Source organism: Trachinotus anak, unplaced genomic scaffold (assembly GCF_046630095.1).
Source record: "Trachinotus anak isolate AG129_WGS33_773 ecotype Australia unplaced genomic scaffold, CSIRO_AGI_Tana_v1 ptg000008l, whole genome shotgun sequence".
Taxonomy (NCBI): Eukaryota; Metazoa; Chordata; class Actinopteri; order Carangiformes; family Carangidae; genus Trachinotus; species Trachinotus anak.
Window position 1 is genome coordinate 4,433,543 of NW_027273859.1, and position 23,698 is coordinate 4,457,240.

Genomic DNA, 23,698 nt, shown 5'->3' on the forward strand with positions numbered 1-23,698 from the left:
TACAAAAATTTGAGATTTATTGAACTGGAAAATAGCATTAAATTCCACTTAAACATTCATTATAAGTAAATACCTACAACATTACACTGAAAATATCACCAACCACATATAAAACCATGGATACAGTGGATCAGTTCAAATGTAAAAAGCAGCTCAACAGCTAAAAAAAAAAAAAAAAAAAAAAGAAGTACTGAAGAGGAGTCTCCAGACTGAACACAAAGAGCAAAGGCCATGCACAAAAGAACTATCCATTGTTAGTTGTTAGAAATGCTGGTTCAACAAGACATCGATGCTTTAGCTTCTGCTTCTTCTGTAGTTTTGCCTGCTGGTAAGTATGCTTTGTCCATTTTATGGACCACTTCTTTTCCTTTAAGTGAAGCACTATCACCAAGATATGACAAAACATTTCAGAGCCCTGTTATTTTACCAATAAAAAACAGCAACAACAACACATGCAAAAATCTCTGAATTCACCCCAGGCAAACCTCAATACAATGGAGCAAGAATGGAAGAGAAGCCCTAGCACCACTAGGCACACAGCCTGAGGGTGTCTCTTGTCTCTCTGGCACATGTACAGTATCGCTCTATTCTGGCGGCCCTCTGCTTCTAGCGAGAAAGCAAAACCTGACAGACCAACAGTGAGACACTACACTGCCTTCCTCTACCTTCTGGTGGAACATGAAATCAGTAGCAGGAGGAGAAGACCAAATGCTAGGTCTGTTTTTCATTTTAGGGGGGGGGGGTGGATTAACAGATGTGATTGACGTCACTTCAAGTGTAGGCACTCGTGGCTCTTCAACAGTGCACAGCGACAGCAGTCGGGAGGAAAACAAGTGAGTTTTTAAAATTGCACCAGAAAAAGTTTCCTCCCAAAGCAAAAGCAAGACTGAATTTGCAAATTCCTCTTGAAGAAATCTGGCTTGCATGGTTACAAAAAGAGTGTTTCAGCTCAAGATCACAAACAGATATGTTGGGAACAATGATGGAGTATCTCACTAAATGGTTCACTTATACATATACATATAAAAAAAAGACTGTAGCTTTGAACATAGCATGATGTGGGAAGTCTTTGGTGCTCGGTGTCTCAGAAAACTGAATGGAACCGTATGTATGAGACCCAAAGAACTGTCAGCATCATTTCCAAGTCTAACTGAGGCTGTTAAAGACAATGGACATCATAAAGGAGTGTTGCATTACAACAGGAACCCACAGAAAACAACGCACATTTGACGTGTACTGTATGGCTATACATTAATCCTTCATTTCAGGCAAGGCTCTAAAGGCTTAGTGATTCGTTATCATAGTTCCGCCACTAATCCTCTCCTTCAACTCCCTTTTGACTTCTGCCGTGAGATGGACCAAGTGCAAGAGTCAGCCATCTTGAACCAGGTAGGTTTGGACCCTCTTTAGACATGCACATACTGAAGAAGAGATACATCAAACAAAGCCCTCCATTACACGTTAATCAGTCTATTCTGGCTATTATTAACACAAATCCATTAGTACTATATCATAAAAAGATGCTGAAATTCAAATATTCCTATGTACCTTGTGAATTTTTATATTTAAAAAAAAAAAAAAAAAAATCACAGCATAGATGCAGTTTCGCCTGAATGTATTCTGGGAAAGATGTTTTCATCAGAACTGCACAGTAATTAGGGTCTCTCATTGCTTGCATATACAATACCAGTAAATTAGTATGCTGCAGATGGAAATGACAAATCGAACCCTTTAATTTTTTTTAATGACAACAGTGTTCCATAAAACCTTGAGGAACATGTTTGAAGGGAGGTGAGAGACTAAAAACTAGTGGGCCAGCAGAGCTGAGGGCACTGCCTGGAGGCAGGAATGGCAAGTCCCAGCTCAGTGACCGATAGACTGACACTTGTTTCACTACAGCCTGCGGCGGGCCCCCCCCTGCTGAAGGGACTCGAGCTAGTGAGAGTCAAGGCCGATCTTGTCACGTCTTTTTGTTAGTTGGGAGTGTTGATAGGAGTGAGAGGTGAGCACGAATCCACAGAGATTATTGGAGATCTGCCTCAGCTGAACGTGACCAGACCAGCCAGCACAGGTCTGCCTTCTTGTGTTGTGATCGGTCGTAATCCAAGAAGGCAGACGACACAGAGAAATTGTTCTCAGAGCCCCAGTGGTGAAAAGTCCACGACACACACTGTGTCCTCTGAGTGGCAACTGCTTTTATTTACTGCATGATGAAGCCGGGCTGCGGGGCCATACGAGGTGGGGGCCTCTGTGGCAGAGCAGGGGGGTACTGAGAGAGGAAATGGGAAGGGTAGCCAGAGGAGACATTGGGGAAAGGTTGGCCTGTTCTGGGAGGAATTGGTGGGTATGGGGTTGCCGAGTAGAAGACAGGAGGCTGGGGCGCAGCGGTTGGAGCTGGGTTTGGATTTAGAACTGGGACTGGCTGAGATGGAGGAGGTGGGGGTTTCCTCCTGGGCTGGGGGACAGGAGAGGAACTGTTACTGGCCTCGGTGAGGAGGGAGGCCGCTGCCGACACATCCTGAGATCGGGAGGTGGGGACAGACGCCTGGGGGAGTCGCTGTCCCTTCAGCACCATCTCCTGCAGCTTCTCGATTTTCACCCTTCTCAAGTGGGCAAGTTTCCTCTTGCTCTGATAAGCATCGATGAAGGAATCCAGGGTCATGTCACCATCCAGGAATGAATCAGCCATATTCTGTTCAGAGAAGTACAGAGATTTGGGACAGTTTTAGAGAGAGAGGAGAAAAGTCCCTGCTGACTCTTATTCAACACCAAGTTAACAGCCAACATGAGTCATGAAGATGGAAATAACACCCAGGGAAATCACAAAGAAACAAAGCCAATCATGTGTCTTCCTGCATTGTTACTGTTGCTGTTGTATAGCTCATTGAGTCATTAAGTGTTCACAGTGTTTCCACACTTAATGTGTCGCCATAGAATCATTATTACGTGACAATGTGGTACACCACTTGTGATGGGGTGTGCACAGCTGCTCGACATGGCCTAACATTCAGAGAGCTGGCTTTCAAATGTTGCCACCAAATAATTACTATGTAATGGCAAACTATTACTTCTAATGTTGTTTTACTTGACTTCATCAAGTGGCTTATGTGAAGCTGAACAGATGAAGTTACAGTTTGAGAAGAGGTGAGAAAATGACTTCTGTTTACGTCATGCTCAAGTATTGCAGTGCACAGCATCGTCAGTGACAACCTCATCACTTCAATGTAACTCATAGATCATCAATCTGCTTTTTGATGCTAACTGAAGTTATTAATGGCATAATTAAGAAAGAAAAGAAAGAAGTTACTCTTTTGTTTTCTTTTAATTACATCTTTTTTTGATTTGTATGTCTGTTATTTAGGAATCGTTTACCCACAATTAAGGGGTGTGTTGGTCCTCATGGTCAGCAGTGGCTCTAAATACAGTGGAAACTGCTCACAGTGATCACAGTTACAGTGATCAGTCATATAGGTCAAACAGCTTGGGACAGATTCATTCCTGTACTGTTTCAATCATTTTTAAAAATATAGTAATCAAGTAGTCTGCTTACAGTTTACATTTGGAGCTTCACATGACAACACATGGAAAGAAAATTTAAACTGTTGTAACCTACTGCTTAAAGCTGTCATATGCTCAGGGCTCTCTCCTAACTTGTACAAGGTTTTTGGAGCTACAGTGTGTCATGACCAGGAACAACCATCTCTGCCTGCTCTTCCGACACAAGTTCACTCTGTGTGTGTGTGTGTGTGTGTGTGTGTATGTACTTGTACTTGCTACACAGTAAGGGGTTAGGCACTCAGTTGTGATGGTTAAGGTTAGGGTAAGGGGCTAGGGAATGCATTATGTCAATGAGTGTCCTCACAAAGATAGAAGTACAAGTGTGTGTGTGTGTGTGTGTGTGTGTGTGTGTGTGCGCCCTCCTGTTCCTGCTCTGATCACATTATGGGACTTTTACAGTGTGTGATTATCATCCCCAGTCTCTCGCAGCAGCAGGTGTGTTCCATGAGTGAGGTGCGATGCTTTGACCCTTCAGACCAGGCTTGGAGCAGTGGAGGGTCAAAGCACAGTTTGTTATTTTACCTCTAAATCAGTAAATAGTGAAGGTGTCTATTCCATTATTTTATATTCATGTAATAAATATACAAATGTTAATTAGACACTGATCTGCATGAGAAATAAAGAAAAGGGAAAAAAATGGTTATAATAATCATCAGATTATAGTATATAAGCAGTTTTCCATCAGAAAACACAGGTGGTGCTCTCTTAGTATTTTCTAAAAAAAAAATTTCTGAAAATGGAACTAAATAGCTCCTTATTATAGGTTGATAGTTCAAAAACAGCCATTGCAGGGATCAAAATTGTGACCTCTACATTAGTCAGCCGTCTGCTGCCCACATGCTCTCGAGCTACAGCTCTGAACAATGAAACCTCTATAGGAGAGGGCAAGTATATGACTTACTGACGGGTGTCACTGAGGGATACATGAAGTCATGTCCATGGAGAGAGCAGGAGAAAGCTTACCTCTGTCTCCTCTTCTATTTTGGCTCCCTCCGCCTGCAGCAGGGCCAGCAAAGTGTCCAGGGAGGTGTTTCCCGACTTGTGGTCTGTTAAATTACAAAAGAGAATAATAACATAAATGTTTTTATTCTGTTGGACGTGAACCAAGCGAGGGCAAGTCCAGTCTTTTTACCCATCAGACTTAACATTGTGTGACAACAAGATTACCATACTCAGTATTTTAAACAGTGTTAGCATGCGTTATCACTCCATAAACAAATGCTGGGCAGGTGTGTAATAATCCGCTAGTCACTAAACTTCATGACCCAAATTACACGTAATGCTCAGATGCTTCTGATAGATTGTTAATTTGATATTAAAAATGTGAAACTATGTTACTACACTAAAGGTGTAATAGTGTTGTTTTAATTAGTTTATGTGACACAGACCTTTCTGTCAGTGATCCAGAGCTAAAACAACATTATTACAATGCCACAATTCCTCACCTCCTTTACACAATCATTTCAACACATTTAAGTCACAAGACTCTTGTGTAATGTTTATAAACCAGCCGAAGCAGCACAGATGTACTCTAGATCAAGTGTGATCCGAGCCTAAATTAACCAAGAGGCTCCTTTGGTAGACAAAAAAAAAAATAAAATAAAATAAACAACAGAATATTTACTCAACTCTTGAGCTGAAACGAATGTGTTGGTAATAACAGGTTTTAATGGGCCTGTCACACAAAGCTGAAGCAGGATATTTGAAATGTGCCAGTCATCCAAACAGCCACGACGCCTCTCTGTTTGCTGTGAACTCGCAAAGCCCCACTGAGTCAACTGAAACCAACTCGGCGTCTCCATAGAGGGAGCCTGTTGTGTTTGTGTTCCTAAGCAGGACTGGAAGTCACCACCAACTGGAGCTGCGACTCCACACACACACACATGGTGGCACACTGGTAGTGACATAACAGCAGTTACTGATGTCCACTATGGCTTTGTCAGCTCACCTTCATTCCACCAAGCCCAGACTACAACATAGCAGGTCTCTAATTACAGGAGAGTCCAGTCTAACCTGATATGCTATTCTAGGCTTCCCCGTGTACACGACAACCCAGTGAACAAAGATCTAGACCAACTCATTTATGCACCGGACACAGAGTGTAATGTAGGTCTTTACAATGTGGAACAATATTTCTGCTCTCAAAAATCCATGATTGATGTTGAATATCTTTAACTTCCTTCATGCTTTTTGGTTTAAACGCACAGTATGTAACTTCTGCTGCTGGGGGTCTCTCAATCAGAGCAGTCACAAAAGACGCTGTTGGGTGACATCAAGAAATAACATGGGATCATGTCACGTCTTCACCACCATTGCTCCAAATTAGTCTGATGACTGAAATCCTTCATCCGGTTAAAATATATAGTTGAAAACAACCAAGGTGTAAAAAATATCTCTTAAAAAAGTGGCTTTAAACAGGACAAAAGTCAATTTTGAGCTCCCGGCAGACAACCACAACGCCAAGGCATGAGCATAGGGGATATGACGTCACAGACAGGCGACCAAATGAAACTGACTGTTTCCATGATTAAAATCACATACAGTATTTCTCTGGTTTGAGACTTTATGGAAACATTTGGGATAATGTAAGTACACAGTTCAAAAAATACATAACATAGGTGTAGTCCATTTTAGACATGTGGAAAAGTTACATTTTATAACTCTAATACAAGATGATAACACAAATACAATCACTAGTCATGATCAACAACATGATCAGAACATCCATTATATCAGGAATCACTGTGCTTCACCCACAGCGTCACAGGTATGACCTTAAACCAGGCCTGTAACTGTCACTGTTTGTGACAACTCCCCTGTTAGCCACGAGTTTAACAGCTTCCCTGGTTCACTGAGGGTTAAAAAGGAAATTAGTGACCATGATTAAGTGCGTGAAAGGCAAGAGAAAATAAAGAACAAACAAGGTCATGTGTTGACAAAAGGTAAGGCCAAGCTATGTGCTCCTCCACCCTCCTCTCACTCACGGCATTTCCCACCTGTCTGAACACCAGCCCACACCTGCCCTACAGCAATGCATGCTATTGATCACACAGGTCAAGTATTATGACCACAGAGTTTCACACACCTTTATAATGTTGGTTTCACTTCCAGCTCCTTCACGGGGAAAACATAAATTATCAACTTTATGTAAAAGCAGCAGCCATTTTTCTTGTGAATGAGTCAGTGAGCTGACTGTGAGCGACACACAAGAAACCATCAAACTTGCTGTTTAACGAGCCAAGGAAATAGTTTAGAGGGATTCCAGAAACAAACATTCTGTCAAAGTGGACCATTCACTGGTAATCTAAAACTTTATCTCTGAATTGTTGGCGCTAGATCCCAAACCCTCACGCTGGTTTGCCAAATTTTACTGACACTGAATAAATTGAATAGAAAACCTTCAAAGACAGAGGCTTCATTCTTGACACAAAGCCTTTCTCCGGGGTGAACTCCCATTCCTTTCTGTCTCACTCTCTCTCCATAACAGGGTGGACTCTCAGGCATATCAGCAACACTCCTCCACACAAAGCTATGATTCTCCGGCCGAGCAGGGAGCCTGCCGAGCGCACAACACACTGTCTGGGCCCGCAGATCATGAGACAGCCATTTAGTAAATGAATCCCCGTCGACCTCTGCTGTGAGTCTGAGTTTTTTTGGCCTGCCTCACTGCCCTTCTCTCCCACAGCCTCCCAACTCTCCTGCCTGCCGATCCCATCATCCACCACTCCCTCCCACCCACTGAGGTTGTTTTACACCAGCTTGCCTGGCAGCACAATGCTCCACTGTGCGCTGCCATTCTCAGAGGAAGTGGATGGTGGTGGTGCCCTGCTATTTTGGCCTTCAGAGCCTAATGGACAGCAAAGGGTAACGCAGAGGCCACACATTTCCTAGAATAAAGGATGGGGGGGGGGGGGGGGGGCGAGCTTCTCTTCGTTAAATCTTTCATCTGGGTCAAACGGCTATGTTTCTCTCAGCTCTGAGCATCGCTGTCCTTCCCCAGCTGCTCTACAGCAATCCACAACTAGGACGGCTAGTGCATAGAAGGCGGGGGGCGGGGGAAAGCCGGGTAACCTACATTTGACAAAAGCCATCGTTTGCTGACAACAAACAAAACCACAGACTGCTGCATCATCTCTCCTGTATGAGAGATGCTGTCCACTGAGGCAGGGGCCTGGAATGACAGCACACTGCTTCAGATCGTAAAGATGAGACTGTCGTTATCGTCTTAAAGCCTTCCATGACAAGACAGCCAAAACATGTGAGTGCACACATTACTGAACTGCAACAACAAGCTTTCACAATGTGCATGCCTTGCAGAGAAGGAGGCAAAGTCAAACTTTTATCAGCACAGCACAGTAGTGAATGGCTGGCATGCTATTTTGAGAAGGCTGCTTGGCAACCACCACGTCAACAAGGTCACAAGTATCGTCACTCCGTCTTCTTCACACACTAGGAAGTACTGTGAAGGTGTGCCAGGGAGGGATATTACAGCCCTGGTAGCCTTAATATCCTACAGTGGAGATCTCAATCAGATGTGGAACTTGCTCAACCCGAACAGAGATCAATTACAGCAACTCCTGCAGCGACATGATGACGGCTGCTCAAGTGTTTGATGGGAAATGTGGGAACTGGTGGAACAGGTCTCTTCAGCATGCGTTCACATAGAATAAGAACAAACACCGTGGGGAAAAAAAACATTACATAACACCTCAGGTTCATTTTAAACTGGATGCAGATAACTGCAATCACCTGAAGTCTTCATATCATCAGTGTTACTGGATGTTTTAATGTAATGGTGAAATGAGGTGTCAATTAAATTTAATGTGAAAATCTGTTCCTACTGCAAACATTTAGTCTGTGAAAAAAAATGTTGTTCACAGTTTCAGAGAGACCACGTGACCTCTTCAGTTTACTTGTTATGTCTAATAAACCTCACTGTTGTTCCCAGGCCACACGTGTGCTATGCTCTCATGTGCACCTGCATGACAGGCACAGAGAAGGCATCGAGAGACCTGTAAAAACAGATGCCCGATGGCCATGAAGGGTTTTGTTGTACCTTGAGTGCTGCTGCACATTGTACCTCGGAGGTCGGAGTGAATATCGATATTTAACAAAACTCTATCTAACTTAATGACAGGTAGTTAAATCTACCTTTCTCTCTCGGGTTTTGCCACGTGTCTCCACTTCATCCATCAATTCAAATTAAAAGCCCTCTGCGGAGTCATGTAATTGCGATTTCTATCACAATGTAAAAAAAACAGGTTGTAATTTGTGTGTGTGTGTGTGTGTGTGTGTGTGTGTGTGTGTGTGTGTGTGTGTGTGTGTGTGTGTGTGTGTATTGTGCCATGTACTCTGTGTGAAGTGTGTTGCACATCCATTTGCTTATGTATCAGTTATCAATGACTTCATGCATAAGAGTGTGTTCAAATTTCTTAAGAGCTGGGTAACATTAAAAATTCAGGACACTGAGATAAGCTAATCAATAAACAATGTCTCTCGGTCCCACACTGCTGCTGTACCTAGGGTGGACTTGCGGAGCTGATAGGACTCAAAGTTCTCCTGAAGACAGCTGTAGCTCTTGGTGAGCTGCTCCTTCTTGTGCTCCAGTCTGGGCTGCAGGGCAAGGTTCTGCTCAGCCAGCGTTCGGTTGTTGACCAGCGTCTTCTCCTTGCTCTGCTGGACCCCCTGCATCTAGAAAAGAAAACAAAAAAACATCAGTAATGTCTTTGTAGCATCACCTTACGACAGTCTTAAGACAAGACTTCTCTCATATATACTGGACTGAAATTTTAAAACATTATATAAATCAATGATTAATTAATTCTTTACTTTGAGAAGCATCTAAGCAATAAAAAGAGGGAGAAGTTATTTTAGTCAGTATTATCTATGAATCATCACGCTTTAACTGCCAGTTTTCACACAACTCCCACAATCCTCGTCACATAGTTAGAAAGACAAGTCATGACCACAATGTTTCATAGAACTGCATCTTTACAAGTACAAGAGAAAATCTTTTAGTTTTTTTTTTATTCTTTAAGTTAAGAATATAAAAAAAAAATAATAATAATAAAAAAATTGAAATATATTTGAAAAGCTGTGATGGCTTTAAAGCTCAGCAGCAATTTGTTATCCTGATAAACCAACCTGCCTAACTTCACTTTATACAACATTAAGCACTTTTGAGCAGAAAGGAATAAACAGCACCTGAGCACTGACTTATCCAGTTATAATGGCAACTGAGTTACTAAACAACAGACCTGTTAAACAAGAGACATCCGACAAGTCATATCAGGAAACCTACGGGTGGGTCAATAATATACAGACGGGTAATAAATGAAAGGAAAAACAAAGTGTCTTAGTAAGGTGTGTCACAATGTGCCACCAGAACAGCTTCAATGCTCCTTGGTTTTGATTCTCCAAGTCTCTGAACTCTTCTGGAAGATGAACACCATTCTTCATAAAGTTAGTCCCTCATTTGGTGTTTTAATGATGGTGGTGTAGAGACCTGTCTAACACGTTGCTCCAAAATCTCCCATAGGCGTTCAACCAGGTTGAGATATGGTGACTGAAGGCCACAGCATAAGATTCAAATCATTTTCATACTCATCAAACCATTAAGAGACCCCTCCAGCCCTATGGATGGGGCACTGTCATCCTGTTTCTCAACTAATTTCTTTTTCCTTGAATTTGTCACCTGTCTGTAAATCATAGCTGCATTTCATTCAGGCGTGCTGGTACCTGGACCCTGCTACTGTACCTGCCGACTCATTCCCTCGTTCACTCATTCACTATTCCCTGTATGACAAAGACTAGGTTCAGTGAACAGTCCACTGAGATCAACTCAAAGAGACAGGATACAGGAGAAAGAGGAGAGAAATTCATCATTTTTGAACATTTGATACTATAAATGACTCTCTCACATAAACACTACACAAGTCATTTAATTCAATGTTACTTCCATTGAGTTCAGGCTTTATGGATCCCCAGAGACAGACTAAACTGAAGCAACAGAGGCTGAGATATCCTGACGTTTAGTCTCCGGTATGGGTCATGCTGCAGAAACAATGGAGCCTACATTTCTTTCATGTATGGCTATTTCATCCACACATTAGAAAGCTCCCTCTAAACCTGATTTTAAAGGCTGAGTATTTCTAATGAGTAAATTGTACCTCATGTAAAAATTGGTGGTGATTCACTTTAATGCAAGTTTGAACTGAGACAATGAAGACAAGTGGGATGAACATCATGTTACAGTGGAGGATTAAATTAAAAAAGCTCCCCAGCTACTTCCTACTTCACAAATGACTCATTTCACACAACCAACCAACATGTTGTTCAGTGCAAATATCACCAGGATAGGGTGAGAACATGTAGGAGAACTCTAAATATACACTATAGTGTAGAGGGTGATTATGGAATAGTTTCTAAAAGTGACTGAGTACCTTGTTTTATGGTCGGACTGAACGGAGAAAACAACATTTCATACAGGAAAGGCAGCTAAATGATGTCTATTACCACTGCACTTTGAGCCATCACATCCTGAGGTGACCGGCCTCCCTTTTGCAAGAGCCGATTTGCTCATTCATTGTGGCCCACTGAAGAAGCAGACCTTTAAATAGCATCCATAACTGCAGGCTTGTTCTGTCAAACCAAACACATAATTGTTTGCTGGGGGAAACGCTCTTCAGTGTTCTACTCTCTCTACAAAGGCTGGCATAATCACAGGAAATGTAGGTTAAGAGCTACACTGAATGGACCAGAGACCTGAATTTTGAAGAGCTGGTGTAATAACCCACAATTAGATACAAGGTCACTGTACTATGCCACTCAAAAAAAAATAGAAAATTTTGGCCCAAAACATCAAAGTATCTAAATATCAGTAATGAAGCCAGACTGCCAAACCAGACAGGTCAGTATAAAAGCTGGTGTTAGCTTATTACAGATGTAACTCATTGTAGGTGTAAATGTACATATTCAGAAACAGTGTCACTGTTACAAAGTTTGTCCAGCAGAGACCACTGACTAGCTGATTTTTACACTGACGATGTCCTGCTTTGGATGTATCTGAGGCTACGTCCACACTAATACGTTTTATCTCCGTATCAGAGATAATCTCCATCCATACTAATCTGCATTATTCATATCAGAGGGCGAGGCCGGCGACTGCGTCATCATTTCCAAAGGTCTCAGTTTCTGCCCGTCCACACTACAACGCAATACTTGAGTTCTCAAACTAAAACAGGGCAAGCAGTGTTTCCAAAAGTCTCAGTTTTAAAGGCTTGATAACTCTGTAGTAGTGTGGATGACAGGCATAAACGTAGCACAAGTGATGCATTTTAAAACTAAATCGTATCAGTGTGGATGTAGCGTGAGTAGCAACTCTTTTAAAAAAATCTAAAGCAAAGATTGAGCAAAGACTGAACAAACCAGACTCAAGATTGTTTCCTCCAACCAGCACTGATTTTTCAGTCCTTGACTGAGTCAGGAAGGAGCGTTAACCTTACAACTGAGTTAATATACAAGACAACACACTGAAAGACCGGTCAGTTATGATGATCCTGCAAATCCTGCAAGAACGCCAACTGTTGTGTGTTCTTGTAACTAAACAAACATGATAGCTACCAGCAGCTTGTACTCTTTATATGCAGCAAACTTCAGGGAAAGCTGTTTATTTACTGGTGTGTATGCAGCTGAAGTCATCTGTGACATATATGCTTTCATCTGCCGACTGATCAGCTGATCCAGAACATAGACTGTATATAAAAAGATCCAGTCTGGAACAGACCCGGTTCATGTTGGTCCTATCCCTACATGGCCAAATCATGTCCAGAGTTGGCTCAGTAGCCATAATGAGTGTCCCTGCTTTAAAGGAACCTCGCTTGCTCATGTTATGGATTTAGGCAAAAATTAATTAATTAATTAAATGGATTTATTTGATATCTCATTATCAGATTTCTGAAACTCCAACAAAAGTCAATATCAGTATAAGCCTCAAAAGGCCAGTATTGGTGGAGCTATAATTTATATCATAAGAAAAGCTTGTAAATGTTTGAATCAACCACAGTTAACCTGCACATGAGGCATTTTGCACCAAGATGTTACAATATCCCACTTATAAATTCAGATAATTGAAACTGAAGTCAGTCTGCATACTCTGTAAAACCCAATCCTGGATGACTGAAGAAATGAAAAAGATAAGACAGCAAACTCACTTCCACATGTTAAGCATAAAAAAAGCTGAAATGAGCAGAAACATCATGTGGTGACATTGTAAAACTGGGTCATCTTCAAATTAAGATCATTTGGCTTTAGCCCAGTGGACACTCAAAAGGTAGGTGATCAAAATGTTGCTGAAAAGATCCTACAACTCTAAAAATAGCCAATGCCGCTTGAGCTTGCTCCAGAAATTATGCCACAAATAGCCAACCATTACACATATAAATTCACGCATAGAAGCCACATTGAGAGTGTACTGCTGCAAAACATCATCGGCACACTTTACATACAGGTACAACACATTTAAGGTCAGTTCATGGAAAAAAGGAAGCAGTGACTCTACACAAATTCATGGCAGCGCCATTTGCATTATTCAAAAGGCAGCCCATGTGTGGCCGTCAGTGTGTGTTTTGCAAATTGAGATTATTGCCTCAAGGCAAGCATGTGTGTCTACGTCTGAGGGAAGGGTTTGTGTTCATATACTACAGCTGTATGCTCAGTGTTTCTCAGCATTCTCAGGTTTCACTAAATGCCTTATGACACCCACTGTCTTTGTCTCCATTCAGTGAATTATCAAGGAAGAACTCCCCGGACAGTTCCACCTTTGGCTCAGGCATGTCTTTACTTGGCTAAGTCTCTTCCATCTCTGCAACAATCTTGTGACTAACTTCAGTCAACACCTGCTGTGTCATTGCAGAAAACAAGTCCCTCCCTCCCTGTAACCTATGGAGGAGGAAAATGAAACCATGGAGACAATCGGACAGGGTGTGGATCAAAAACAGAACTGACACCACAAAAGGCCTCCTCAAAGGACAACATTCATCCAAATCGCTAACAATACCAGACTGTGTTCTTCCTGCTTTTGTGAGATGAAATGCATCTGGTCCAATTATGATGATATACAGTAGCTAACTGTGGTAGTTTCTCAAGTCTGAGGAGACAGACTCTTTACCACATTTTAGGCAGTGCATCCTCACTCTTACACAAAATGAGCTTAAATTAGACAGAGTGAAAGCCACAGCACCATGACAACAGACAAGAAAAAATTCCTGTGTCCCGACAACATGTGCTTAATGTTTGTCCAAGCTGTAGGGTATGACAACGAGGAAGAAGGTTTTTCCTGAAGAGTTCGCACTTGACAGCAAAAAAAAAAAAAAAAAAAAAAAAAAAAAGAGAATCAGTTTGGTGGGAAAATTTTTCCAACACCAGGGATGTGGTTGGGCTGATTCAGCAGGACATTAGGGCAGATTAAAACCCACACTGGAAGGAGCAGCATGATGGGAAATCACCACAAGCACAAATCCGACATAAAAATCCTACTAATCTGTTAGTCTTGATATATCAAATCTATGTCTGTGGTAAAACCTTTCTGTGGACTATGACTTGTAATCACTCGCGTATGGAAAAAGTCAGGCTTATCAGCTGCTTATCAAGACAAGGACAGACTTGTGACACAGCAGGTACACATTAATTAGGAGTCGCTGAGCCCTTGTGCCACTGAGGCAGGGCCCACACAGTCCTGATATGAGCCAATGGTCTGTATGGAGGCAACTCTGAAAATGTCAGTTAACTTTGGCAACTGGCTCACAAACATGTCTCATGCTGCATACTTTAAAACCAGCACTAAATGTATGAGGTAATGTGGCTTTTACAGCCTTATTCCACAACACAGCATTTGGTGAGAATAAAATCTCCTTTGTTGTAGAGATTAAAGAACTGCTAAGGCTGAGTGCAGAGTGAACCGGGCATATTTAAGATAAGGGGGTTCAGTGCTGTGTTCCACGGAAACGGGCTATCAGCGGCGACAGAAGTCAGCTTTAAATTAGCAGATATGTGAGTGAAGTTTGGCACGACGACCTGTCCCTGACAGAGCCGAAGCTAGGCCAATGCTTAAGTTATGTTTTCTGAAAATTACTCAGCATTAGCACGGTCCCTGAGATATTGTCTCGTGTAGTGCTTCTGAACGTTGGTGAGCTTCTGTTGTGTGCGGAAGTGAAATTATTTGGACCGCAAACCGGGAATCCTCGCGTGTTAAAACTTGAGACAATGCTTCTCCCTGCCGCGTCCCAAGGTTAACGATTTCTATCCCACTTCTCTGGGCTTCGGGACATTGAAGTTCGGTTGACGACACGTATTTATTATCAAATCCTAAACGTGATTCGAAGCAACCACTGCCGTAACCTTTCCAAGCGTATGTTGGGAAAGCACAACAAAGGGCTGAGGAAAAAAGAGTGACCGAGAAAAAGGAGTCAATAGCGAAGCCTTGACTACAAAAAGCCTCTAGCTTAACATACCTCATCCATCTCTTGGACCATTTTCGTGAGTTTCTCGTCGTCCTCCAGGATTTCGTTGAGCTGTGTCATCGTGTAAGCGCTAAACTTGTTGGAAAAACTAGACATTTTAGCTGTGGTTGTGGGTTTCTCCTCGTCTGTGGTCCCTCTTCTCGCCTCTCAGATTGTGACAGCTGACTGAGCTTCCCTTACAGGAACTGGAGAGGATACAGGCCCAGTGCTGCCTTCACGTAGTATCGGAAATACCACAATCATCGTCAATTGAGCAATGATCAAGATGTATCACTGGATGAACCCTTTAACTAAATTTGACTCGGTCAGCTAATTATTAACTTTATAATTATATAAAGAAAGGAATTTTAAAAAATACAGAGTTTTACTTTGAAGCCTGATAGGAACTATATAATATAATAATAATTCTATTGTATTAAAATTTCAGCTTAAATCTACATTTTCAAGACAGTTCAGATATATTCAAGTAGACGTGGATGTACATATTGTGCTATAGCTACTTGTATAGCTTGTTTGTAAAATGAAAAACGCCATCAGCAGAAGAACTTGACTGTGGCAAATGACTGTTTAGTGTTATGGCTGCATTTAGCTGAAGGACTGGAATAAGGAACTCGGTGGTCACAACAAGCTAAGGAATTGAAAAACAAAATAAGTACTGTATTTGCACTGTGTAGATCATAGGTGAGTGGCTCTTTGCTTGAGCCTAGTGGTGTTAGTGTAGTTGCAGATATGGCTCCAACTAACCACATTTATATTTAAATTATCAATTAAACTGTCATTTATTTTTTCAGTTAAACAAATTAATGATTGAAGTATTTGCACTATTAAATGTCACAAAATACTGTAAAATGCCCATCACAAATTCCTAAAGCCCAAGGTTTTGTCCTCAAATTTGTTTTGTCCAATAGTCCAACACATTCAGATATGCCATTTACCATCATGCAAAATGGAAGAAAGCCGCTAATCCTCCCATTTCAGAAGCTGGAACCAGACAATGTTTGGCATTTCTGCCATAAAATTGGCTTATCTGATGAATCAATTATCCAAAGAGTTGCAGATAAATTTTCTCTCCGTTGATCAACTGACTAATTGTTTCACCTTTAGTTGCAGCCAAATGATATTGCACCAACATCAGAAATCTGATACATATTATTAAAAGGAAAATCTAAATATTATAAATTCTATACACAACACCCCCCAAAATACCTGTCACGTTGCATAAGTTATAACTATAAGCTTATTGCTAGGAAAGTCAAGTATGCCCATGTGTCCATTGGCTAACATGGGTTTCACCAGGAGACAGTGAATGTAGCATGTGGCATTAATCCAGAATGTTTGCTGTAACCATAAAGGACTGCATGCAGTATATTTTTACAGTCTTCATTACATAGATTGTTCATTTACAGTGGTTGATATGGTTACATTAAGTACATGTAGTGTCATTTATTGATTTATCATTATCGCTGACAATCATAGATCTCTATAGTGCATTCAGTTCCACCGCCAAAGGCACCTGTCTATTCTTTATGGTCATCACACTGCTTACTTGTAGAACAACAAATAATATAATTTATCCACCTTAAAAAGAAACACACAGCATTCCCACACTTGCTAATGCAAAATCAATACAAAAGAAAAACTGACCATGTGAAGGATTAAATAAAACAACAGTTTCTGCTTGAGGTGTGATGATGAGGTATTAAAGAGTAAAAACACACACAATCTAATACAGTACATCAACAGTAATATATTGCCTGATACAGCTCAAAGCTTAAAACTAATATATTTATTCAAGTTTTATCTCCAATGGCTATGCTGACTGTTTTTTATATGTTTTGATACATTTAACTTTATGTTTGTAACTTAATAATGCTATTCAGTTTGTCTATAAGGGGAACTTTACCTGATCTGATTCATCATTAGAATATATCAAGTTTTAGGATTTCATTGGAGCATTTTCAGTGCTCTGTGGTCCATATTCTGTTTAAGCCACAGAATCTGCACAAAGTATCATCTAATGTATATATGGTTTGAGCAGCAACCCACTCCCATTTTCACACCCTGCTGTTGATTCTCAGTAGCGAACATTGCACTCAGACTCGCTGGCGCTGCTGCTGCTGCTTTGTCTTCTCCGCTGACGCCCTTCACCAGGCTTCCAGCTGAGGTTTTCAGTCGGGTTTAGGACCTCCGCCCCTGTTTCAATGCCCAGGACCTGCCTTTGCACCAGCTTGCAGTAGAGCCCCCCACTGGCCATCAGCTGACTGTGAGGGCCCTGTTCAGCCACATGGCCCCTGTCGATGACGATGATGTTGTCTGCCTTCTCCACTGTGCTGAGCCGATGGGCGATCACCAGCACTGTGTGCTCCCGCATTATGTTGTTCAGAGCCTGCTGAACCTGCAGTAGATAATCACTGACATAAATCAGCATCTCTGACACATTACATCATTCACTAATGTACTATTTACTACAGGGCTACTGTATAACAGGTGTCTTTTGGCTTTGGTAAATGCAGCAGTTTACTTACAATATGCTCACTTTCTGCATCCAGAGCGCTGGTTGCCTCGTCCAGGATAAGAACACGTGGGTTGCGGATGAGAGCTCTTGCAATGGCCACCCTTTGTTTCTGCCCCCCTGACAACTGGGTGCCCTTCTCTCCAACACCTGAGAAAAAAAAAAGGTGTGACTTTCTGAACTTGGTGAAGCAGAGATAATATTTAGCTGCATTTAATTTCATAAACCAATAATATGTAGTTGCCAGTTAGGCTGTTTTTATATTTCAACTGTACTTAAATAAGACTCCATTGTACTTCAATATGCACCAGAGTGCGTGGGATATGACTGATAATACTAGTATTCTTGGATTTAAACTTTATCTATTTGTCAATAATAATAAATATAGGTAAAAAAATATATATATATATATTTACATAGTACTTCTCTGAAAAAAGTAGTAGTCGGGATATAACTTCAGACTAGATCCCACTGAGCCTGAACTAACCATAAGATCTCTGGCAGGAGACCAGTGAAGTGTGCAGGATAAAAACATAAATGAACACATTCCTTGCTTTTAGTGTCTTTTAGTGTTCATTTCTATTATGCTTATCACTGAGTGGAGGTCCTAAATAATCTTCCATTTCCATTACTAATACAGTACATAAAAAAACGATCTAATAATTACTTGTCTCATAGCCTTTGGGGAGAGTGGTGATAAAATCATGAGCGTTAGACTTGGTGGCAGCCTGCACCACAGCCTCCATAGGGACGTCACTCATCCCATAAGTGATGTTTTCCTCAACCGTCCGGGCAAACAGCACAGGCTCTTGGCTCACAAGAGCTACCTGCAGAGACAAAATAACAAATGGATGAATCTATGTGTGAAAGAAAAAATGCCTTGATTCTAGTAACAAGTAGCAAAAGTGAAGCAAAAGACTTATATATCTTTTATATTTTCTTCCTCTATGCCATAGAGCCATTGTTGTCCAAAACCTATTAAAACACACCAGTGAGCCACACTGTTACACTGGGTGACATGTTCCTTCATTATCATGAACACACACTGTAGTTTATTTTAACTCACTCCCACACACACCCTCCTGCTGCTGGAAATACTCACTAGAGAACCAAATGTGGATTCATCAGCAGCTGAAAATAGTTCCTCACACATGCATCATTTACTCCAGTTTGAGTAAAATCTGTTAAAACTACAGCGGCCCTAAGGAAACTACTGACTTTTTTCTGTTTTGTTTTTTTAAAGGTAAATATATCTGCTGTTTTTAAAGATGTATGTCTTCCATAAGAGCAAATGGACTTGGGGCTACAGACAGAGTAGGGAAGCTGGGAAGTACTGACAGATAAAAATAGGGCCTTGTGGGTTTTGGGCTTTTGCTGAGATTTGTTGACAGTAAGAAAAAAGATAGAACAACACCAGTCTCATCCTTTAAAAGATCATCGTGTCGTAAACCTAAAACTACTTCTGTTACACTGGTGTATACAGACCTTGGAGTGGAGATAGTCATGCTGGAAGGTGTGAACAGGTTTTCCATCCAGCAGCACTTGGCCTTGTTGAGGAAGGTAGAAGTTTTCCAGCAGACTCACACAGGAGCTCTTTCCACTGCCTGAGGGTCCCACGAGGGCTGTGACCTCTCCTGGCCTCAGTTTGAATGACACTCCCTACACAAGGAACCAATTCAGGAGGAGACAGGAGATTTTCTTCAAACTTAAAAAGTCAGATGTGTTTTTCTCTAGTAAAAAGAATGGGTTCCAAAGCTGGAGGGCTTTGAAACCCACAGGGATTTTTTGGGATGAATGTTACTAACATCTGATAATATTTGCACAGAATTTGATCTGTAAATAGGACCATGATCATGATCAAATATCACACAAAAATGTAAAAGTATAACTTTGCCTGTTTCCTCAGAATATGGTGCAGAACAATTTACAGTAGCTTTTAAACAGATACTTGTAGAAATTAAAATACTGAAATATTGAAATATTTCAATAAAAGGCTGCTATTGGCTCAATATTTTTAGCAAACTGACCTTCAACTCTGCAACCTAAAGCCAAACTGACACAGAGTGAGAGCAAGATCCCTCAGAACAAACCTTGAGGATATCGATCTCAGGGCGTGTTGGGTAGGCAAATGTGATGTCTTTAAATTCAACCAGACCGGTACATGTGTCTGGAGCCTCTGTGCCGTCAGCAGTGTGTTTGGGTTTCCTGTCTAGGTACTCAAAAACCTTCTCAGCCGCTCCCACTCCCTGCATGAGGCCCGTGTACACTGACGCAATGTTCTGTAACATGGATAACACAAGGCAGAGGATTAGCAACATCCAATTGTTTCTGTAGACTCATAATGAAAAGATATTAACACAACAGATGACACACCTCCAGACATTCTCCCAGCTCCAGCATGTATATGAAAAAAGATATCAAGGCACCACTGCTCATCTGACCAGTAACCACAAGGTGACCACCATAGTAGAGGATGGCAACCTCTAGAGCGAGCTCTGAAATCTGAAGAACACACACTGTAAGGACTGTAACATACAGTTATCAATAAAAAACTAAACAGATTTAGAGCTTTACACCTTTGTATGAAGAGACAACGCTGATACCTACAGAACTGGACCACATGTAGCAAGCATAGGCCATTGCTTGCTTTTTGTTGAGCTGAAACATGACTAAGAGCTTGGCGTAGTAGGAGTCGGCCTCCCCACACTCGTTGGCAAAGCTCCGCACTGTCCTCATGGCTGAAATGGTTTCTTCTGCAACTTTATTGGCCTCTGCAAGAGTTGTTTGCACCTCTTTGGTCAGTTTCTGTAAAAATAAAAACAGAGACGTCACTTTAGTTTTTATCTGCAAAATGAATCATCGACACAGACACAAAACTACCTTACCTTGTAGTATTCTCCGTAAAGTTTAGAGACGAGGGCAATGAAAGGGAATCCCATGATGGTCACCAGTGTGAGCTTCCAGGACATCCTGAACATGAAGATGAAAACGCCAGCGCCCTTGATGGCGCTCCTCAGGAAGATGTTGACATTCTGGGAGATGAGATCGCTCACTTGGGTGGTGTCAGCTGACAGACGTGAAATGATGTCACCTACAAGGTGATATAAGCACATGGTAGCATTAGGAGGACTGCTCTGTTGTTAAAGAGGGCCCTTAAAGAGAGGAATGACTCAAAGATGGCTGGATGTATTAATAGTGGTTCTACCTTACCTGTGTGGTTTTCATCAAAAAAGGCAATTTCCTGCCTCATCAGAGTTCTGAAGAGATGGTTCCTGAGTCGGAGGTTTAATCGAGCAAATGTCAGGGTGAAGACTCCCCCACGCACTCCCATTGCAAGTGAACTTAGGAGGAAGAGAAGGAGGTCAAACAGCATTTAAGTTTGTCATCTGCTTCAAATCTATTCAAGCTGCTTTGTCATATGTCACTAGATCAGCAAACTCTTTCCTGATCTCTCTGCAATGACCAATAATGCCAAAAGAAATAAATAAAACATTAGAATCCTATTCTTCATCACTTTCATGCAAACAAATGCATCTGTCACTTCACACTGTACTACAAGTATAATGTCTCTCTTACACCAGTTATTTTATTTTGAAAATGCACACAGGACCAGGTTGTCTTAACCAGCATATTGTACACACTCACCTGGCAAAGGCCAGTACTGCCAGTGTGATGACTGGTTTAGCAAAGTGCTCCATGCTCTGGTGAACCACGATGCTGTCTATGGCTTTCCCATAGTAAAACGGTATGAAGGCTTCACCTGAAGGTAAAGAGAGAGACCATGATATACTGTTAGAGCTGTTCACATATTTCTGGCTCTCAGTGGAATATATATATATATATATATATTTAATACTAAAGAAGAAAGTCTTTGCTGCTTTTCTTCTCATCTTATGTGATAATAAACTAATTTGGGTTTTGGACCAATAGCTGAAGAAAACAAGCGGTTTTTAAAAAGTCACACTGGGATGAGGGATGTGATGATGGACATTTTTCTCTTGTTTCTGAAATTTCATAGACCCAATGAACTGAGAAAATAATCCACAGATTAATTAATAAAAAATAATAAAAAATAACTGCCCCTTGTTCAGAGGGTCTTAATTTACACTGTTAGACCTTTTGAAGGTGAGGTGTTTTAAGCATAGAGTTCACACTGTGAAACTGATAACAAGAGTTAATATGTTAAACACTGCTTCCATAAATGCTTTGTATCCTCAATAAAGTGCTTTAAAGTCCATCTACCTCAGTTCGTGTCTCTGATTCTTTTTTGTTTTTGTCTGTGGTGGAAGATGACCAAACCAAGACCCTTGTACTTTTTAATGTTGACTGGAATTTAGCTACTGTTGCACTTTTTCATGAGAGCAAAAGACTAGGTGATGACTAATAGAGTCATAACCTATGGGGTCAGTGCTTAAACACACCTGCCATTGAAAGGCTCTGTTGAGATATTGCACAGAAGCGTTGCAATCCTTTGTAACAGATAAGAGGAAACACTGTGGTTTATCTTATGATGTCAAGGCCACTCACACACAGCAGAGATGAGGAGGAAGAGGACAGCTACAGACAGCAGCCCAGCATCCTTCTTGCAGAAGGTTAGCAAACGTCCCAATGTAGCCCCAGAGCTGGTCTTCTCCTTCTCCTGGCTTCCCTCCTCCTTCTGCATCTTACTCTCACACCCCAACTCCCGCTCCTCCTCACCACCTGTCCCCACCAGATTCTCTGTGTCCTCAGAGCCTCCTCCGCCTCTGCTGCTGGTGCTGCTGTCAAGGTTGCTCACCAAGACGGACTGCCTCCCCAGCAGGCTCCAGAGCAGCATGACAGCCAGAGAGGAGGCACAAGTCCAGCATATCAGGCTCAAGAGCCAGGGCTGATGTGTCAGAGGCTCCACCTCAGTCACCATCAGCAGCTTGGCCAGGGTGTAGGTGATGATGATCAGGCAGATGAGGTGAATGAGGGTGGTGAGTGTAGTGACCCTTGGAGGGCCGTCCTCCTTGTTCCATGACACACCTATGGAGGCTCCCAGCAGAAGGGAGGCTCGGAGCAGCCCAATCCCCCAGAGGTCCAACGCTGACTGGAAGATGTTAAAGTCCAGGACATCCTTTCTGAATATGATCAAGTGTGATCCATGTGTGTATAGGACAGTGGTGATGACAACATCCAGTAGGATGAATAACACAGTGCAGCTCACACCTACTTTGATCCCCATTCTGATTATCAAGGCAGAGTTACATGGAGTTATGACAAGTGCAACCACTGTAAAACTATCTCGGATAATAAAATCTGGCTTTTCAAAATAACACAGAGTGATTAGCAGTTCGACTCAAATGTAGGAAATCTGGTCAAAACTTAAGTGAAGCTTTATATTCAGAAACAAACTATACATGTTCATCGTTATACAGTATTAGGATCACTCAGAATGTAGCAGAAATTATTCCACCAAAAAGGAATATTTTAATTACTTCTTTACACTTACTTTTATTTTGGAGGAATTTGCTTCCGGTCTTCTGCAGCTGATAGCTAAAGGAATAAACACGAGGTAGTATGGTGTAACTAGCTTAATTTAAGATGTAACCACGCTGTAAATGATTGACCTGTAAGGTTGTAACTCTATCCTTTCAGTCCAGCACATTCTCCAGTACATTGTTAGCTAGATGCGTAAGTTAGCCATTAGCAGGCGGTGAGTTGTGTTGAGTCAGGTTAAAAATGCGTCCATGTTATTAAATCCCTGAATGTCCAGTCAGGTGTCCACAGGAACGTTAAACCATTTACTATAGTCCTTCTAAATTCACAATAAAATATGCAGCAGCGTAAATAGTGCACTTGCTACTTTGTCCAAACCATGCAAAGTGGGTTTGAGAGCATGAACCGACACCAGCGAAGTGAACACCGGTTTCAAAGATCGTCTATGTGACCGAGGATTCACACTTGGCAGGTACTAAAATCCGCCATAAAAACGCACACAATATACATGCAATATACATTTTTGCTTATGGATGAATTAAGTGATGGCGAACTGAATCTGAAATTCAACCAGACAGCACGAAAAAACAGAGTAAAGCTGATGTATCTGTGAGAACATGATCAGTAAAACAGCTCCTTCTCCATTTAC

General features: G+C 41.6%; 2 protein-coding genes across 5 annotated transcripts; both read right to left on the minus strand.

Moving 5' to 3' along the window:
• Positions 1 to 15,391, minus strand: vps37ba (VPS37B subunit of ESCRT-I a). The gene is made up of 4 exons (XM_071481960.1): positions 15,069 to 15,391; positions 9,078 to 9,249; positions 4,522 to 4,604; positions 1 to 2,692 (listed from the first exon to the last, which is right to left on the minus strand). The coding sequence occupies exons 1-4, from the start codon at positions 15,171 to 15,173 to the stop codon at positions 2,201 to 2,203; spliced, it is 852 nt and encodes a 283-aa protein (XP_071338061.1). The 5' UTR covers positions 15,174 to 15,391; the 3' UTR covers positions 1 to 2,200.
• Positions 15,392 to 15,689: 298 nt separating this feature from the next.
• Positions 15,690 to 23,578, minus strand: abcb9 (ATP-binding cassette, sub-family B (MDR/TAP), member 9). 4 transcript variants are annotated; one of them, XM_071481953.1, is made up of 12 exons: positions 23,063 to 23,578; positions 22,117 to 22,796; positions 21,235 to 21,349; positions 20,800 to 20,930; positions 20,475 to 20,680; positions 20,197 to 20,394; positions 19,963 to 20,091; positions 19,680 to 19,868; positions 19,075 to 19,248; positions 18,257 to 18,416; positions 17,603 to 17,739; positions 15,690 to 17,472 (listed from the first exon to the last, which is right to left on the minus strand). In XM_071481953.1, the coding sequence occupies exons 2-12, from the start codon at positions 22,793 to 22,795 to the stop codon at positions 17,152 to 17,154; spliced, it is 2,439 nt and encodes an 812-aa protein (XP_071338054.1). In that variant the 5' UTR covers position 22,796; positions 23,063 to 23,578; the 3' UTR covers positions 15,690 to 17,151. The 4 variants fall into 4 exon arrangements, with proteins under 4 accessions (XP_071338054.1, XP_071338052.1, XP_071338055.1 ...); XM_071481954.1 differs by having other exon boundaries at positions 15,693 to 17,472; positions 22,117 to 22,660; positions 23,063 to 23,574; XM_071481955.1 differs by having other exon boundaries at positions 15,693 to 17,472; positions 22,117 to 22,691; positions 23,063 to 23,574.
• Positions 23,579 to 23,698: the final 120 nt, after the last annotated feature.

What these genes read in the sequence shown, in the direction of transcription:
- vps37ba (XM_071481960.1), bottom strand. Translation starts at nt 15,173, where the DNA reads ATGTCTAGTTTTTCCAACAAGTTTAGCGCTTACACGATGACACAGCTC. An exon ending in GCTCCGCAAGTCCACCCTAG is followed by an intron (nt 4,605 to 9,077) that starts GTACAGCAGCAG and finishes GTAATTTAACAG; the next exon opens with ACCACAAGTCGGGAAACACC. An exon ending in AAATAGAAGAGGAGACAGAG is followed by an intron (nt 2,693 to 4,521) that starts GTAAGCTTTCTC and finishes TTCTCTGAACAG; the next exon opens with AATATGGCTGATTCATTCCT.
- abcb9 (XM_071481953.1), bottom strand. Translation starts at nt 22,795, where the DNA reads ATGGGGATCAAAGTAGGTGTGAGCTGCACTGTGTTATTCATCCTACTG. An exon ending in CCCCAAAGGCTATGAGACAA is followed by an intron (nt 17,740 to 18,256) that starts GTAATTATTAGA and finishes TTTTTTTCTCAG; the next exon opens with GTGTTGGAGAGAAGGGCACC. An exon ending in ATGCAGAAAGTGAGCATATT is followed by an intron (nt 17,473 to 17,602) that starts GTAAGTAAACTG and finishes TATCTACTGCAG; the next exon opens with GTTCAGCAGGCTCTGAACAA.